Genomic DNA, 20,710 nt, shown 5'->3' on the forward strand with positions numbered 1-20,710 from the left:
CATTGCATGTAGACAGATGCAAGAGCCTGCCATGCTTTATTGGGAGCTTTGCAGTGAAGATTCAGTTGTTTTTCTCTCCACCTGAGGTGACATGCATGTTCATATAGAAAGCAATTAAAGTTTTTGATAATATAATTAATAGATTTGGTGGCACTATGGATAAGGCAAAGAGACACTGAAAATGAGGACAAAATTTAGTAAATAACTGGATAAGAAAGAAGTGTCAAGAAATGTGTAGGGGTTCTGATATTTTACCCTACTTGTGGGCTAATCTTTTTACCCTACTTGTGGGCTAATCTGTGATGTTACCTTTCATGGATGTTGACAAAAGATGCTCCTGAGTCTGGAACAAAGGACCTTATCACCCACAACACAGCAAAGCAGTGAACACACCAGCATACTTTTCATGAGGTCCCCTTGCTTCCAGTGCACACAGGGATGAAGTGATGGGTCCAAATAGATGGTTTATATATGGTGGGATTTCATCACAGCTGAGAAACCTAGCACCAAGAGCCCAACAGCTTTTGAGCAAAAAAAAAAAAATTCTGGTGGCTCAGTGGTAAAGAATGATCCTGCAAAACAGGAGATTTGCAGGAGACTGGGGATCTATCCCTGGGTTGGGAAGATCCCCTAGGAAAGAAAATGGCAATCCACTCCAGTATTCTTGCCTCGGAGATCCATGGAGAGGAGCCTGGCAGGCTGTAGTCCATGGGGTCACAAAGAGACAGACATGACTGAGCAACTAAACAATAATAACAAGAATCAGTAAACAAGCTAGTCCCCCTCCCCTGGGGAGGTGCATAGTCACACAGTAGTCACCATCAGGCTGAGGTTGCCTTGACCTACTTACCTGTCTGTGTGACAAGCTACAGAAACCGTCCAGTATCCGGACAGATAAGGCTTGCCATCTGGCACACTCAGCAAGAATGTGCAGGGAAGCTCAGGGCTCATGGTGACTCTGTTCCAACAAGAGAATTCAAAATTGATTCCCAGATTTTCTGCACTAGACTCTCAACCTCTGAAGAGCATGCACTTAGATTTACTCATCTTCAAAATCTCAGTTGGTTGGCATAGACGAAGCCTTATTTACCCATATCTATACCTGTATCTCTATTAGTTCCCTAGAGCTGCTCTCAAAAACGACCACAAACTGGGTGGTGAAAAGCAAAAGCAAAAAGCAGGCATTTATTTTTATAACATTCAAGAGGCTGGAAATTCAAAATGAAGGTATCGACAAAGCCAAGCTCCCTTGGAAAGCTCTGGGAAGAATATGTTCTTATCCCTCACTAGCTCTGGGTGGTTGTCAACACTCTGGCTTATAGGCACATCCCTTCAGTCTCTGCCTCCATGGTCATATGACCTTCTTCTCTGTGAGTCTGTGTCTCTGTGCCACCTCCTCTTCTTATAAGGACACCAGGATTTGGACATAGAGCCTAGCCTTAACTAGCATGAACTCATTTACACTTAAATTATTACATCTTCAAAGACCTCATTTCCAAATAAGGTCACATCGTGAGGTCTTTGAGTGCACATGAATTTGGAGGGGTGGACCTTATATAGCCCAGTGTAAACTCTATACCTGTATCTGGTCAGGGAGTATATGAATGAATCAGTATGTGAATTAACAAATAAATACATGAATGAATTCAAGACAATGTAATGCCTTGACTATACAAATATGGATCTAAAGGCAGAAAAATAATATTAAAAATGGAAGAATTCAGTATGCTATATTTAAGTTGATAATGGGACTTCAGGTGAAAAAAACCCAGAGGCAGTTGAGTAAAGTTGGGTGTTGACCCTCCGTGGTTTATTTTGCTGTATAGCATATTATTCTCTGAAATAATATGGGTTGGTGTTTCCCTCCACTTATTCATATATTCATTCTGCAATGCTCGGCTCACATAATATCTCCTTTTTGTTTTTTCCTGTCTACATGGGTTGTATTTTTACAACTTCTACCACTCTTATAGCATAACTCATAATTTAGTTTTGTTTACATTATGTATTTATTATATATGTTTAGAATAATAGGCACATGGAATTCACAAAGAAAGTCTATTTATTTTCTAATCCTCCCTTTTCCACTTTCCTCACACAATATTATTTAAAATGTTGCAAGACACATGTTCATGCATTGGAGAAGGAAATGGCAACCCACTCCAGCGTTCTTGCCTGGAGAATCCCAGGGACGGGGTAGCTGGTGGGCTGCCAACTAGGGAGTGGCACAGAGTCGGACACGACTGAAGTGACTTAGCAGCAGCAGCAGACACATAATTAGAGCTATACTATACTTACTGACTAAACTTTCACATTTATGCTTATGCAAGTTTTCCATAAGTAAACGAATTCAGATTTTGTTTGCATTTTAACCTATTTCAAATCAAGGTAATTAGGTAATAAAAATTTTAACATTGGTTTATGGAAATAGTATTTCCTTTTGTAAATAAATGTATACAAAGACACATTTCAATAGCATTTTTTGTGAAAATTGATTTCAAGCAACATTGGATATTCACCTAGCTCTGCTTTTTAATACTTGATATTCTCTTTGCTTTTAGGTTCCTTAATATGTGCTTTACCCTTTTAATTCTACAACTTTCATTGCTCTGTGCTTGTGGCTCACAGAGCTATATTTTGCTTTTGTTTTGTTTTCATTTTTATATCTGATAATAATATACCATTTTCATTCTCTTCATATTCCCAAGTAATGAAACACATTTTATCATATTCTGGGAGATTATGCTAGTCACAGTCTGCCTTTTAAAAAGCAAATGACAGTTCTCAACCAGGGTATTTTGTGTCCTCAGATTCAGGCGGAGATTGTCTTTAAAGACATCTTATTTTTTAGATTTGCAAAGTTGCCTGATCTACTCATAATTCTGTAATTTTATTTCATGGCACTTTCATCTTGGTTGATAACATGTTGTGTTAGACTAAATGGCCTCTTGTTTGCATTTTCCCTGGTTTAATTTCAATTCCTTATGTAAGTCATAGTTAAATTTAATGGGATTTTTGTTTGTTTCTTTGTTCTTATTGTTTTTTGGTCTACAGATCTAGAAATCCATTATCTGTAGGCACTGTGGATACATAATTCAAATGTCATTTTAGAAGGTATTTTCTTTTGTGTACTAGTTTGAGGGAAATTCTACACTTAATAAAAACTAGGTTTGTAAAATTTTATTTATATGCTTGCCATTATAAGGAAACATTGATTATAACATTATTTATGTATCCTAATTGATAAAAATACCAGCATTTTTCTTTTTTTAATATGTTGTTTTTTCTATGCATGTATCTCATGTAACAGACTATTTTCTGTTCCCTTTTCATTCAGTGGTAAAATTATATTATCAAATACTTCGTAGTGTATTGATTGCAATGCAGTAAGGTTACCCCAAAGGAAAGATAATGCTGAAGGGAGATGTTGAAGAGCTGGATTTTTCAGAATTCTGTATTGTTAGAATTCAGAACCACTAGCTTCTAAGAGTTGGACATGACTGAGCAACTTCACATTCACTTTTCACTTTCATGCATTGGAGAAGGAAATGGCAACCCACTCCAGTGTTCTTGCCTGGAGAATCCCAGGGATGGGGGAGCCTGGTGGGCTGCCATCTATGGGGTCGCACAGAGTCGGACACGACTGAAGCAACTTAGCAGCAGCAGCAGCAGCTTCTTATCATTAGCCTTCAGATTTTTAAATATGCCTTTCACAAGGACCAAAGGAAGCAGTTAACTACCTTTCCCTAAAAGATAAAATAAAGTAAAAATATCTCCGATCTAGCAATTTGAAGGAAAGTGAGAAAGAAGTGCAACAATGAGATATTTACTTGCTAGATTTGATGAGATAGGGAAGGAAGAAATTTTCCTCTATGCTTCTAGCTTCTTCTGGCTGGTGTGAGAATTAGGTCGACATGAGACAGATTAATAGCAGAAAGTCAAATAAAAGTTTAATAACATGTATACCCAGGAGAGACCCAGAAAAACGGACTCCCCAGAATGACTGAGGCCCTCACTTTAAATACCGTCTTCAGCTAAAGACAAGAAGACGTTAGGAATCATAGTTTGGGACATCAAAGGGAAGGGAGGCAGTAGACCTAAGGATGAAAAAGCGAACGGTTGATAAATGAATGTTTGCTGGGTCCTAAAGACACAATGGCTCACAGAGTTGACCCTGATCTAGGTCCTGCCTGAGTTTCCCCCACCAGACCTAGTTCATATTTTTTTGCAGATACCTCTGGTAATTGCTCTGTTCTGGGAACAGACCCACTGTGTCAATTTTAGGAAGCTATGTTGCAAAGCCAACATTTCTTTTTGTATCTTTGGAGCCTTGATTGTTTTCAGCTCAAAATAATCCTCATGTCAAAGAGAAGCTTTGGGGTACCAAACTGTGTGGAGTCACACATGGACTTATTGCAAAGTGGGGAGGCAAAGAGCAGTGCTCTCTGAGGATCAGTAGACCTTGAGTATGATGCCACTGGTCCTGCCCACACTGGGGCCCCTACATGAGTGGTCCATAGGCCACATGATGGTTCTCTACCTTGAATGCTACTACTTCCAGATGCTGGAGTCTCCATCTAGAAATGTTTATTACACAAAAACAGGTATATAAGGCAATAACCAGTCAATAGACTACAGTCAAAGCTCACTATTGCTTCTCTGCCTGTCCCTCAAGTAATTCTGTCCAGTGTGTGTGTGTATGCTCAATCAGTCATGCCCGACTCTTTCCGACCACGTGGACTGTAGCCCACCAAGTTCCTCTGTCCATGGAATTCCCAGGCAAGAATACTGGAGTTGCTAGCCATTTGCTCCTCCAGGGGATCTTCTCAACCCAGAGATTGAAACTTCATTGCTACTTTCCCTGTTCCTCATATAATATTTTGCCCAGTTATGACAGAAAGTGAAGAACTAAAGAGATTCTTGATGAAAGTGAAAGAGGAGAGTGAAAAAGTTGGCTTAAAGCTCAACATTCAGAAGATCATGGCATCTGGTCCCATCATTTCATGGCAAATAGATGGGGAAACAGGGGAAACAGTGTCAGACTTAATTTTGGGGGGCTCCATAATCACTGCAGATGGAGATTGCAGCCATGAAATTAAAAGAGGCTTACTCCTTGGAAGGAAAGTTATGACCAACCTAGAGAGCATATTCAAAAGCAGAGATATTACTTTGCCAACAAAGGTCCATCTATTCAAGGCTATGGTTTTTCCAGTGGTCATGTATGGATGTGAGAGTTGGACTGTGAAGAAAGCTGAGCATTGAAGAATAGATGCTTTTAAACTGTGGTGCTGGAGAAGACTCTTGAGAGTCCCTTGGACTGTAATATCCAACCAGTCCATCCTAAAGGAGATCAGTCCTGGTTGTTCATTTGAAGGACTGATGCTGAGGCTGAAACTCCAATACTTTGGCCTCCTCATGTGAAGAGTTGACTCATTGGAAAAGACCCTGATGCTGGGAGGAATTGGGGGCAGGAGGAGTAGGGGATGACAGAGGATGAGATGGCTGAATGGCATCACCAACTCGATGGACATGAGTTTGGGTAAACTCCGGGAGCTGGTGATGGATAGGGAGGCCTGGCGTGCTGCAATTCATGGGATCACAAAGAGTTGGACATAACTGAGTGACTGAACTGAAGTGAACTGAACTGAACATGCCTTAATAAAACACAAGCTGATTATCTGAAATATAGATGTCTGCATTCAGTGTAAGTGAACTTTTTGGATAACAAATTGTTAAAAACTAGAAAGAGAAGATTTAAAAGTGTTAAATCTAATGTAACATCTGAACATTTATAAACCATCAAGAAGTACTGACATGTCAGGCTTCCCTGGGGGCTCAGTGGTAAAGAATTCACCTGCCCATACAGGAAACACAGGTTGGATCCCTAGCCCAGGAAGATCCCACATGCCAGGAAGCAACTAAGCCCATGAGCCACAAGTATTGAGCCTGTGCTCTAGAGTCCTGGAATTGCAACTGCTGAGGCCCGAGTGCCCTAGAGCCAGTGCTCCCTAACAAGAGAAGCCACCGCAATGAGAAGTCCACACACTACAACCAGAGAAGAGATACTCACTGCAGCTAGAGAAAAGTCCATGCGGCAGTGCAGATCCAGCCAAAAATAAATAAATAAAATGATTTTTAAAAAGAAGTACTGACATGGAAAAGATGTAAGCATTTATATTAATTCTCATAATGATAGCCTAGAAATGAATCTAACTGGATTTTATGTTTTCTGTTTAGCTACAAACAAGAAACTCAGAGAAACATAAATAGCAATTATCTTTTGTATTTTCTTCTTATATCAAATATTATGTCAACAGATTCTAAAAGTCCATATTTTAACTGTTATGTTTAATTTAGAAATACTGGTAAGCAAACCAGAAGGAACATGAGATGAGCTGTTGGAATAATCTTTGAATTGACACATATACCAAAAATTAAAAAAAAAAAAAAAAAAACTCAGCTCAATAAGTGTTTCTTGAATAAACAAATGAGTAAATAATTTAGGTTTTTTCTACCTACTAAAAAATTCCCTCTTCATCCCTTCTGCCTTTTTGTAGACTGACTTACTTTCCTCATGTATGCATAGGTCTTTCAGAATTGATTGATGTCTTGTTTTAAATTACCTGAAAAAAAAATGCCGTTACCTTTTACTGTGCCTTTATAAAGAAGCTGGTTTTATGGAAACCTAGGATTAAGTAATACATGAATATCATACTGCCTGTTTCAATCCCAGCTCAGCCATTTCAGTGTTCATGTTCAAAATTGCTTCACTTCTTACTGTAATTCACTTCCCTTAACTGCCATATGGAGAAGATGTTAGTACCTACTTCAGGCCCACATTGAGTCTTAAATGAGTTAATAAAATAAGGTGTTTAGAAAAGTACCTGGAACATAGAAGACAGTCAGTATTAGCCTCTATGGCCAAATTAAGTCCTCAAAAAACACTTATCTATTACAAAATTAAAATAGAAACACCAGTTCATAGTAATAATCAATAACCTTGTTTAGGCATAAAGTAATTATTTTAAGGCTAAAATTAAAGGAAAATTTAACACTACTTTGTAGTTAATCTGGGACTAGAACCAAGTATTTTCTACTATAATAAGTAGTCTTAGTACCATATTTTCATAATTATCTCATTTGAAGTACAGGCTTTTTTTTTTTTTTTTCTGGATGCAAGGTTATAATAAAAAAATGTACAAGCAGCAAAAAAGCCCATTTTGGATGGGGATTTCTCCTATAATTGTAGTTATCAATCTACTTTTCAGGTTGTGCTAGGGAGTAGAAAGGCCTTTGTATAATCCTTCATCTGTTGCTTACTACCTGTGTGACCTTAGGAAAGTTACTCAGCCACTCTGTGTCTGGTTAAGCATCTCTATAAGAAGATAGTATATCAATAACATTTACGTTAAGAGTAGTGAGAATTATATAAATGTGTTAAGTAAAGTGCTTAAATGTTACATTCCTGTATCTTCTTGCTTAGGGTCCACTTGAAGGCCCATTTCCAGGGCTGTATCTATTGTAAATCCATTTCTCATTTTGTCATTGCTGTTTTTTTGTTTTCTAATGCCAAACAATGTATTTTGTAAGCTGAGTCTTTAAGGATTATCCAACTTAGACTTTCCAATGCTTTGTGAAAAACATTAGGCTAATGAGTTTATTCAGCAGCTTTAAGGGTAATAAAAGCCAATTCTGTAACCCACACAATCCCTCAATGGAGTTTTTAAAAATTAGATTTTGCTTTTTAAAAATAGGAAAAAAAAACGCACTAGATATGCTGTAAACACATTTCTTAACCTATTTAGACAGTAACAGGACTTGGTTTGAAAGCTGAGTTGTTTATACTGTGTGTGTTTGTGTATGAGTGTGTGTTGTGTATGTGTGTGCATTTATGCTTAGAGGGTAGAAAGTTAATTTAAATATAAAAATAATAAATCTTCAACATCTCCTACATTCTTTTCTACCCTCTACCTCAAAACACAATGCACTTGGATTTAATCATCTTTTAGATGCCAACTTTTGTCTACAAATAATTAATTTAGGATAAGGGAGTATATCAATTAGCACCGGGAGGAATTCACCACTCAGATACATACAGTGGGATATTTTTCAAAACTTGATTGTATTTACAAAAAGCCAATGGCATGGGGAGAAACAAAGAAGCAAAGATGAAAAAGATTTAAGGAACATACCTACATAATAAAATAGTAGGATCTTTTTAAATTATGATTTTTAAAAATTAAAAGTATTATTTTTAGATTTCCAGGGAAATTGGAATATGACTTGGATATTAGTCACTGTCAATGAATTATGGCTAAATTTGTTACATGATAATGGAAATTGTGATTATGAAAGTTAATATCCTTGTAAGATTTTAATTTTTGAGGTGCATATTGAATCACACACAGAATATCTGACTGAAATAACATGAAGTCCAAGATTTGTTTTAAAACCTTTCAGACAACACAAACCCCACTGAAAGGTAGGGAGGGAGTAGATAAAACATGTTAAACAACGCTTCATCGTGTCAATGTATGGCAAAACCAATACAGTATTGTAAAGTAAAATAAAGTAAAAAAAAAAAAAAACAAAAAAAAACCAAAAAACGGTAGTTGTTGAGGCTGGTTGATGAATACTTGAAACCTCAGGGAAAACCTCTACTGTTTGTGTACATTTGAAAACTGTATGCTAAAACAATTGTTAAAAATGATAGATATTGAATGTAGGTGCCTTACTCTTAGTTCTTATGTCTTTTAGGGTTTTAAACAAGTATTTGCAGAGTAAAAAATTAATAAATACATCCAAATCTGCATATGTTGTTATGTGCATATTACATTTATACTAACACAAGATTTTTGCAGCAATTTGTTAAGAAAAAAAAAAGTTTAAAGATTGATACTACAGTTTAAAACCTTTAACAAGCTATCTCTCCTTAGATTAATTTATACTGAATAACAATGAGACAGTTAGCTCTAACATGTAGCAACTAGATTACAAAAGGATTTAGGTCTTTTAGTTTCCTATTCTGCAAAGGCATTATGTTGAGGTTAGGTATATCTTGTATGGAGTAGTAGTTTAAATACCAAATAGTGTCAATTGCTAACTTTTCATCAACTGTAACTTGATTTAAAGATCTAGTAATCTTTGTAAGTTGAGGAATAAGTGTGAAGATTATGGTGTCCATATACATCATGTGAAATGCAAGGCTGGATGAATCACAAGCTGAAATCAAGATTGTTGGCAGAAATATCAACAACCTCAAATATGCAGATGATATCACTCTAATGGCAGAGAAGGAAAAGGAACTAAAGAGTCTCTAAATGAAGGTGAAAGAGGAGAGTGAAAAAGCTGGCTTGAAACTCAACATTAAAAAAACTCATGGTAAATAAAAGGGGGGAAAGTGGAAGCAGTGGCAGATTTTATTTTCTTGGGCTCCAAAATAACTGTGGATGGTAACTAAAGCCATGAAATGAAAAGATGCTTCCTCATTAGAAGGAAAGCTATGACAAACCCAAATAGCATATTAAAACACAGAGGCATCAACTTGCTGCAAAGGTCCATCTAGTCAAAGCTATGGTTTTTCCAAGAGTCCTGTATGGATGTGAGAACTGAACCATAAAGAAGGCTGAGCAACAAAGAATTGATGCTTTTGAAGTGCGGTGTTGGAGAAGACTCTTGAGAGTCCCTTGGACTGCAAGGAGATCAAACCAGTCAATCCTAAAAGAAATCAATCCTGAATATTTATTGGAAGGACTGATGCTGAAGCTAAAGATCCAATATTTTGGTCACCTGATGTGAAGAGCCAACTCATTGGAAAAGACCCTGATTCTGGGAAAGACTGAAGGCAAAAGAATAGGGTGGCAGAGAATGAGGTGGTTTGATAGCATTACTGATTCAATGGACATTAGTTTGAGCAAACTCCGGGACATGGTGAAGGACAGAGGAGTCAGGCGTGTTGCAGTCCAAGGGGTTGCAGAGAGTTGGGCACAACTTAGCAACTGAACAACAACAATACCCAAATTATTGCTTTTAAAGTCATATGGAAAAACAAGAATCTGTACAGAAATATCAAGGAACACAAAACACTCAAATTCAATGAGAAATAAGAGAACTGCAGAGAATCAAAAGTATTTCATATGGAAAAAAACAAATGTTTTTATAGCTTCAATCCATCCCTCCAAGTTTTCTACATATAACTACTCTACGAATAAATACACATATTTACCTCACTCACTGTCTTAATCAGAAAAATCTATTAAGAATGGTCATGGAAATGTGTTCATTTGAAATTGTTTAGTCCCTTTAGAATGCTACCAACAAGTGACACTGCAAGAACCCTTGAGGACACTTAGCTCAGGGTGGGTATCCAGTTATATGGTAGTCATGCTGTTCTGAATTTAATTTGTCAGACAAATAACAGAAAGGACGGCAGGTGTTTTTGTCTAACCCCATTGGTTATGATTAGAGATATTACAAACCTATGAAAATGAATGTTGACATGCCACTTTGCAAGCTAATTTTCTTGTGTGGAGGACATGCCATAGCATATCTGAATGGAGTGTATTCCCACTTGCCAGACTAACACATTACTTCTCAGAGTCTTTGGTTCTAAAAGCAGATGTTGTCTACTTCAATCAATTTTCAGCTATTAATGGTAGCTTTTAACTGTATTTGTGAAAGGCAGATACATTCAATTAGTATTTGTCAGGAGCAACATGACACTTAATCTGAGGATAAATTTAAGGCTGCCAGGATCTATTGTAACACATCATTATGTAGATCAAAATTATCTGTAAAAACAAGACTGTATGGTACACAGCTTTAGAGAACAAATTCATTTTTCCTCTGATTTTACACTATATAGACAATGAACATAAAAACAATGTTTATACATATAAACAGTGGACGATGATTACCCTTTGTGTTATGGAATGAAAAGAAAAAGAATGGAGTGAATGAATTAGAAAGGACCACAAAATGAATTAGATGGAGCACAAAACTGCATAGTGACCTTTCTTTCTCATAATGTTGCTTTCTTTCTCAGAGGATTCTTCAGAGAAACATATATAATATATTTACTTGAAATTTCATTTTCTTACTAAAATATAAAAAAACAAATAGAAAGCTCTTTAGAGCATGTTCAGAAAATCAATTGCACCCCCCATATTTTATATGTAATTGTAATTAAAGCCATTAAAATAGTCTTACATTAAATGGTAAATCTGAGAAATTATCTGTCATGTTTATTTTTCCACAGTTATCACTATGTCCATCCAGGGGGTTGCTCTTAGTCTCAGAGATAGTCCACATCTCTGTCCAAAAAACATTGAACATGAGGGATGTTGTTCAGTCACGTCTGACTCTTTGCAGCTCCATGAACTGCAGCGCACCAGGCTTCCCTGTCCTTCACTACTTCCCTTCACCATCCTTCACTGCCCCTCACTATCTTCACTATCTTGAGTAGTTTACCCAAACTCATGTCCATTGAGTTGGTGATGCCATCTAACCATCCCATCCTCTGTCTTCCCCTTCTCCTCCTACCTTCAGTCTTTCCCAGCATCAAGGTCTATTCCAAAGAGTCAGCTCTTCAATCAGGTGGCCAAAGTATTGGAGCTTCAGCTTCACCATCAATGAATATTCAGGGTTGATTTCCTTTAGGATTGTCTGGTTAGATCTCCTTGCAGTCCATGGGACTCTCCAGAGTCTTCTCCAACACCACAGTTCAAAAGCATCAGTTCTTTGGTGCTCAGCGTTTTTGTTTTTTTTTTTTTTTTTTTTTCCCAGATCTCACATCCATACATGACTACAGGAAAAACCATAGCTTTGATTAATGGACCTTTGTAAGCAAAGTAATGTTTCTTCTTTTTAATGTGCTGTCTAGGTTTGTCATAGCTTTTCGTCCAAGGAGCAAGTTTCCTTTCATTTCATGGCTTCAGTCATCATCCACAGTGATTTTGGAGCCCAAGAAAATGAAGGATGAGGATGCCTAAAGTTATTATTGCTTTATTTGTTTAGCTTTGATTTCTAATTCTAATATCATGTAAAAGCACAGATGTTTCTTTCCCATACTCTTTGTCTCTTTAAGAAACTGAAAAATAATGTACTCCAATACTGATGATAGAGCAAGACATTTTTCATTATTGGATGGGAGTGACATTCATTTACTTTTCAGGGGAAAGGCAGCTAGATCTATGTAGAACATGTTAAGAGAAGCTGGGATCTGAGAAATATTTGTCAATTTTTAAGGGAGAAATATCTTCAAGGGTTGATCCTTCCCTTTGTTCTTCACTTTTGCTTTATTCTAAAAATTTTCCTTTCCTATGTGGTGCTAATGGTAAAGAATCCATCTGCAGGGGAAGAGACACAAGAGACATAAGTTCGACCCCAGGGTCAGGAAGATCCCCTGGAGAAGGAAATGGCAACTGTCTCTAGTATTCTTGCCTGAAAAAGCTCATGGACAGAGGAGCATGACGGGCTACAGTGCAAAGTGTCACAAAGAGTTGGACACAACTGAGTGAACACACACACAAGTTTGCTGTAACTAAAAATTTTTATTTCAGATATCCCAGCACTTGATAAAAAGAAGATGGAATGGAGTGGAGCTTTGATGGTTGAAACACAAAGCCTGGGATTGGGAGCTAAAGGGAGAAGTGATGCATAATAATTTTCAAGTAAATGTGCTTCTGCTTTGCTGAGAAATGCACTATAGCTAAGAGAAACTTCTCTAAATTGAACATAGGCAAATTGAGTAGACTGTACTTACTTGCATCTACTAAATATGCCTCTCCCCTTATAAATTGTCTAAATGAATTCATTCATCCTTCAACATAATTTATTGAATTCTTACCATAAGCCAGATCGTGTTTCTGGAAATACCACCATAAATGAGTAAAAGAAGAATTCCTACCTTTACTGAAGTTAACATTCTAGTGAAGAGAGACATTTAAAATGAAATGAAATGTTAGAGTTATAAGAAAAACAAGACAGAGAAGGGTGCTAGGGATGGCTGGAGTGATGAGAAATTTGAATAGGTATCTTTGAAAAAACTCAAGTAAGAAAATAATGAATTTATGGATCTGAAGGAAATGAAAGAGGAAGTCATATAGACATGTGATCAATGCATCTAGTACTGGAAATAGGAACCAGCAAATGTAAAGACCTAGAGGCTGGAGCAAATATGTGTATGGAGTGAGAAAGTGAGAAAGAGGTCCTGGGGAGGGCAGAGAGCAGTATCAGGGGGATGCGGGGTTGATTATGTAGGGTCTTTAAGGATTCACTAAGGATTTCCACCTTTACTTTAAAAGAGATGTGGATTCATGTCAATGTATGGCAAAACCAATACAGTATCGTAAAGTAAATTAAAATAAAAATTAAAATTAAAAAAAATAAAATAAAAGAGATGATTGGAAAGTTTTGATCTGAGAAATAATACAACCCGAATTAATTGCTAATGGAATCAAGATGAGTTCACAAGAGACCAGTATAAATGTAAATACATACATACACAATGTGGCAAATATTTCTAAAATACATGTAGAGAATAGAAGGTGGTTGCCTTCTTCTGGATAGTACTACTCAGCTCTTACTTAGAAAACTTTCATAGGTATTACAACCTTTTTTGTAGATACTAATTTGGTGGGGCAGGGAGGTATTATATAAGTTAGTGGAAAAAGAAAAACAGAATTATTGAGTCTTCAGGTAGAAAGTCAAATGTTCACGCTGGAGAAAAGCCTAGAAATAGCATTCCATGTGCGTGAGTGCTCAGTTGTGTCTGACTCTTTGGGACCCCATGGACTGTAGCCCACCAGGCTCCTCCGTCCATGGAATTTTGCAGGCAAGTTTACTGGAACAGATTGCCATTTCCTTCTTCAGATGATCCTCCCAACACAGCAATTAAACCCATATCTATTGAGTTTCCTGCATTGGCAGCTGAGTTATTTACCAGCTAAGCCACCAGGGAAGTTAAGAATAGTCTAATATGGAATAAATAATGAGTAAAAAAAACCTCCTGAATAGCACAGGAAATTCTATTCAATACTCTCTCTAATGACCTATATGGGAAGAGAGTCTAAAAATATAGTGGATATATGTACATGTCTGTATAAATTACTCATTTTGCTGTACAGCAGAAACCAAAAAACCAGTGTAAATCGAATATAATCCAATAAAAATTTAATTGAAAAAATAAAGTAATAAATAAGTAAAATATTGTTTCCAGGGTAAAAAAAAAAAAAAAGTCTAGTACAACCTAGCTTGTGTGTTAAAGGAAAAAAAAAAAAATCATAGAAAGGCTAATGATATTCCCTAATCACATAGCTTTTAAGTCCCCAAACCTGGTTGGACAAATGTCATCTCAGATTTTAAATCTTGCCATTGTTGTTCTATCAGATTATCAATGTAATGAGGAAATGCACACTATAATATATGTACACTGTTTAAAAATGAGAATATTGTTCTGCTTGATTTGATTGTTACCCAACTTTATTTTTATAGAATTCCAGATGTCTGAACATGAATTACTGAATAAAAATTTACTAAATGTGTATCCTTAAAAGTGAAATAATTGGTTGACTTAATTAACACAGTTCTGTCAGGGAGATTTGGTTTATTTTCTTGGTTTTACACATATATTTCAAATGGGCTGACTTTATGGCAAAGGAATTGATTCGTTGATTTGGCAATTTATGTTCATGGGCACAGCCTCTGTCACCTCTACCTATATCCTCTCAAGATAAAAATAAGATAATCTAAAGCATTTTGTGAAAGATGTTTTCAGAAGAAGTGGGGGAAATAAAAAGATTAGGAGGAATGGAAAAGGTATCAAATACAAGGATTTGACAGAGTTGTTTCTCACACTTTTATGAAGAAAACATACTCTGTTATTTTCATTTAACATGAAAAACTATGCTTTGAATACTGAAATGAAAGTTGTAGGTTTGATTTAATCCTAGGTTCTTCCCTGGGAAATGTAATGCTTCAGCACAGTTCTCACCAAAACAATTTAAGGCATTGATATATGATGACACATTTCTTTCAATTTAGAGAAATAGGAAGAGTTTGTACTTCAGATCTTTTACAGAAGTGATATATGTGGGAATAAACTGAATTGAGAAATGAAACACTTCTTATAAAATCCCAAATACCTGTTTAGAAGACACTAAAAAGATACTTTAGGCTACTTTGGAGGAAAGGCAACATTGGTTTAAAAAATTCAGTATTTGTTTATTGGCTTACTGGCTTTGTTTCCAAATCTAAAACTGTGAATGAATATTCTAAAGTTTTCAGTGCAACTCTCCCCCCTCTAAATTATGAAGTATATAGATACAATATTCTCCTTGGATTCTGTGGTGACATATTCAAGGATTTCACAATATACAAATACATAGAAATAGTCAATGATGTCAGCATAACTAAGTTAATAATATATTATTATTTGAAATTTGAGTAAATCCTCATGAACGAAGAAACAGTATAAAATCTCAATGTTAACTTGACTGTTTAGAGACAAATGGATTATACGGTTATAGCTAACTGAGGCTAAAAGCTCACAGGTTTTTTAACAGCATTTATTTCAAACAAGAATTATAAAGATTTCAGGTCTATCCAATAATGCTTTTCCAAGTTGTTAATACTTCTGTTGATTGCTGTGTTGTTGATTGTTGTTTTCACTCTTTGTTCAGGAACATAAAATCATCTGTCCATGGAGCTAATAGATTCTGTTTAAGGATAACAGTCTTTGTACATTTTTTATTTTTTTACTTTACAATATTGTATTGGTTTTGCCATATATCAACATGAATCCGCCACGGGTATACATGTGTTCCCCATCCTGAACATTTTAATTCCACATCAGTTCCAAGAATTTGGCCTTCTTGACTTTCTTTTTAGAGTTGCTGAAAACAAGTTACTTTTTGCAATATTTCCTCTAAAACCTTTTCACAGTTAGTATGCAGATTATTTCCAGTTGCTCCACCTGAGATCTCTGTCCCTCAGTAACCCAACACAGCAGGTTTCTTGATGTCTCAGAAGCAAGATCAACAGACTGCTTATTTTCAAAGTTCGAATGCTTCTCAGAAACTTCATCTGGTTCCTAGTAATCAATATTCTACTACAACTAACAGAAAACTTGATTAATTGAAGCCTAAAAACAGGATCTTTCTTTTTCAAGGAAGAGGAATTCCATGGAAACTAACTATTGGCAGTGGTTTTGCAACTTGATGATTTCAGGATCAGTTATCTCTGGTTTTTTGGTTCTGTTTTTGCATTTCCCTCAATGTATACGTTTTTTGTTTTTGGCTTTTTCCCTTGAAATCACAAGATGGTGTCTATAGCTTCAGACATCACAACTATTTTCAGTGTGTCTCCGACTGCAAGTCCCTATGCCTGAAGCACAGTGAGACCAAGCAAACTAAAAGTCAGAGTTTGCATCAGAGAAAGGTTTATTGTAGGGACATGGAAGGAGATGGGTGGCTTATGGCCCCCCAAACCCCAAACTCCCCAAAGGGTTTTAGCAATATACTTTTAAAGGCAAGGTGGGGGGTGGGGGTTAGTTGTTACAAACTTCTTGGTATTAGAATCCTTTGTTCTTGCTGCTGTCCTTGTAGTCATGATGTTCCTGTAAATCTCCAATGAAACAAGTTTCTGAAACTTATCACTATATGAATGGACTCAAAGGTCAGAGCCCTGAGAATAGGCTACCTTGTATATTTCAGGCTATAGGCAATATTCTTCTACAAAAGGTGCAGAGCCAGCATGACTAAGCACAGACAACAGAGAACAAAGTAAAAGGAACAGATCTAATATAGAGTCAGATTTGTTCTTCCTCATTACATAAGTAGCAAGAAGAGGTGCAGCAAGTCATGGCCTTTGACTTCTTTCAAGAGAAAAAAGCTATCTCAGACTCTCCGACCTTAGAAATGTGCGTCAAAGCCACCTCTAACTTCAAGGGAACCTGGGAAAGTAGTTTTATTTGGGCACCTGGCGTTGAACAAAGCCAAGGTCCTGTTACTAGCAAGAAGAAACCTTTGGATATTGAATGTCAATGTGAGTCACATTCTCATCTCACTTTGTATTAGTTAAATCTTGAAACAGGATAGCAGTTCACATTTTTTCCAAAGGTAATCTGGGCTGTCAAAACACTTCAGACAGCTGTCGTATTAGAAGGTAAGCTAAAATTTTAATTTTCTAGAAAGCTGTCCTTTTTCAACATTTATTGTCTTTATATGTATTTTTTAGGCCAATTATAACACAGATCATAGAGAGGAGTGGCAAAGAGCATGGGCTTTGGCCCATTTTATATTCTGTACTGTTACTTAAGGGGCACCCTGTGTACCTTAGTTCCTAATATGGAAGTGTGGATGATGATAATACTCACCTCACAGAGTTGTTACAAGGACTGTGATTATTACATAATGTGCACCTGAGGACTGGAGAGAATGTGATTTTGACTTCCAGTACCTACATCCTGATGTATCTGATAAACCATGTCTGGAATGGCCTCTGTTATTCCTTGGCTTGAAAATTACATATGATTTTATTAGGTCAAACCATTTTTATTAGAATAGGTACTTACTATATGTATTATATGTAAACACATGAAATAAATTAATCATATAATATTTTCACATCATGGTCTCAGCAGTTTTTGGAATATAGTGTGTCATTTGCCTCTTATCCTCCAAGGAATTATTTTATTAGAAAAAGATGATAAATGACAAAGGTAATAAATAATTAGGAAAACAAAGTTAATTTCAAATAAATTTTGAACCAAAATTTAATAGTACTACATTTTCAAATGATTTGAAACTGGATTTACTGTCTAAAATTAAATAAAGGGTAAACTGGCAACACTAAGGAATGAACTTAGGGATGTTTCCCCTGCCAACAGAACAGATTAAGTTCTTCAAGTGACACAAGTTTCTATCTTTCTTCCAATTGATGAGAGGTTCCCATTTGTATTGTGGTTTACCCTGAAAATAAAAGAGAACAGTTTGTTTCAAATACCCATTTGATTTATGTCACTGCTGACATCATCCCAAGTGACTCATTTTTTTTCCCCAATCAGATATATTATGGTTAATGGAACATCTTGTACACTGAAAACAAGATATTCTACATTTCATGTCTGCCTGAGAATCCAAGTATAAAAGTGCTTACTCTACTCTTTGTTTTATGAATAGATGTGGAACAGTCCTTTAAGCTAACCCATCATTTACTGTGGATTCGTCTAGAAAGTAATGGGGCCTAAGACTACCCATGCTGGATTGCTTCCATTTTCTAAACAGTCATTCCACACATTCTGCTTTCATTTTCCATAGACTTAAATGTAATATTAAATTGGTAGAGATTAAAAAAAAAATTAGAAGATAATACTTATCATAGTATGGGATGCTCTAACATAAATACCATAGATGGAGTGGTTCAAATCACACACATTTATTTCTCACATAAGGAGGAAGAAGATGGAAGACTGAGATCAAGGCACTGGAAGACTCAGTGTCTGGTAAGAAATCTTTCTGTTTCATAGATGGCCATCGCCTCACTATGCTGTTACTAGCAGAAGGAGTGTGAGATAACTCTAGTTCTTATATAAAGGTGCTAATGCCATTCATGAGAGCTTCACCCTTTTTACCTAATTACTTCCAAGGCCTTAACTCCCAGTACTTTCACACTGGGGATTAGGGTTTTAGCAAATAAATTTTGAGTGAATACAAATATTCCATCCATTGCAATACCTACATTCTTTTTCATTCTGATGAACAATATCATGTGAAATAAGGTTAAAGGTTATTTCTTGTATTTTCATGGTAAGCAAGCCAATTTTTAGAGATGTAAATTGTCATTCCTTAAATCTTTGTATAAATTTTGCAACATTTAACATAGCCACAAACCACAGTACTTGTTTATTTCCATAAAACATGACATTTGTTAAGATCAGGAGCACCCATTCATTTTAAGTGATGTTGTGGTTTAACCATTAACCAAGTTTATAATTCAGAGCACAGAGCCTTGCACCCAGCACAGGTAGTGTTCATATAGAGCCATTGTGTTGAAGGTGTAATATCATATCTGTCTTGTCTATGCATTAAATATTAATGATTAAATCAGCACTCTGAGTGCTCCTGTGTACTATCACACTCATAATTCATATTAAGTTCAGTAAGACCTTTGCAGTTTTGTGGTTAGCATTATTGTTGTTGTTGTTGTTCAGGTGCTAAGTCATGTCTGACTCTTTGCAACCACATGGAGTGCAGCACAGCAGATTTCCCTGTCCTTCACCAATTCCCAGAGCTTACTCAAACTTGTCCATCGAGTTGGTGATTCCATTCAACCATCTCATCCTCTGTCATCCCTTTGTCCTCCTGCCTTCAATCTTCCCCATCATCGGGGTCTTTTCCAATGAGTCAGTTCTTTGCATCAGATGGCCAGATTATTGGAGCTTTAGCTTCAACATCAGTCCTTCCAATGAATATTCAGGACTGAATTACTTAGAATTGACAGGTTTGATCTTGCAGTCCAAGGGATTCTCAAGAGTCTTCTCCATCACCACAGTTCAAAAGCATCAGTTCTTCAGTGCTCGGCTTTCTTAATAGTCCAACTCTCCCATCCACACATGACTACTAGAAAAACCATAGCTTTGACTAGATGGACCTTTGCTGGCAAAATAATGTCTCTTCTTTTCAATACGCTATCTAGGTTGGTCATAGCTTTAACTCTGAGGAACTACTCCAAAGAGGCAAGGTGAGTGGCCCGTATATATGAGTTTGGCTATGGAATACATGCACTCAAGAGTATATCTCAATAAAAGCATCAGACATCTCAAGAAGATGCAAAAATCTGAATTTGTTAATTTTTTGTCCTGAAATGTTCCTAACTATCTAACAGGCCTGTTTTTCTGAAGCACAGAGCACTTTATTTTGCTTTTGTCTTGGATTCCTTTCAGGGTGTACTGTCAGTCAGTGACAACAGTGGCTAATGACCTGATTCTTGTCGAACTAGATGATGGACAACAATCCTCCTCTTTTGGTTGTCAGTTAAACCCAGCTTTGGGAATCATTTCACGACCAATTTGTTCCACAGTGATGGGAAAGCTTATTCCTAGGTCAGGAAAATATATCATTGATAGGCCACTGGATGTGCTGTTACTGGACTAAGTCCTGTTATAGGTAGCCATAAAATTATCTTACCCACCAACCTTACTAGTCTGTTAAACACTAGGAAATGATTCTCCCAATTGAAGAGTTACACTGTTGTGATCATACTAATCTTATATAAAATTGTGTATTTCATCAATTATTTTCAGTTGTTTCGTTGTCATCTGTCAGAGGCTTGGTTATATACTGTGTAATAGAAGAAACAGCAATCTTATAAAAGAGGCAGAATTTAAGTAATATAACTGGTAGCATTAATAAAGTCATAAGCAAGAATTAAAGCCAAGAACTTTCTTAAGGTGAAGGCCAATATATCCCCAATCATCTGTTCCAGTCTGTCCCATACCAATTGCTATCTTTAAGGGTAATGATATATTGGCATTATTTATAAGGTACTCAGTCCAATTTCCTAGCCTCATTATGCTGATTATTATTGCTCTTGTTCAGTTGCTAAGTTATGTCTGACTCTTTGCAACCTTATGGACTGTAGCACACCAGGCTCCTCTGCTCTCCTCTGTAAACTCCTTCTCAGAGTTTGCAAAAATTCATGTTCATTGAGT

The 20,710-nt window shown here is 36.4% G+C and overlaps 1 protein-coding gene across 1 annotated transcript in view; it reads left to right on the forward strand.

The window, feature by feature from the left end:
• Nucleotides 1–16,859: 16,859 nt before the first annotated feature.
• Nucleotides 16,860–20,710, forward strand: part of LOC121816115 (BMP/retinoic acid-inducible neural-specific protein 3-like) — a 28,605-nt gene continuing 24,754 nt past the window's right edge. The window contains exons 1-2 of the mRNA XM_042229543.2: nt 16,860–17,043; nt 18,180–18,233. Coding sequence (XP_042085477.1) covers nt 16,860–17,043; nt 18,180–18,233 — 238 coding nt within the window. The remainder of the gene's footprint in view (nt 17,044–18,179; nt 18,234–20,710) is intronic.

This window comes from Ovis aries, chromosome 12 (genome assembly GCF_016772045.2).
Source record: "Ovis aries strain OAR_USU_Benz2616 breed Rambouillet chromosome 12, ARS-UI_Ramb_v3.0, whole genome shotgun sequence".
NCBI lineage: Eukaryota > Metazoa > Chordata > Mammalia > Artiodactyla > Bovidae > Ovis > Ovis aries.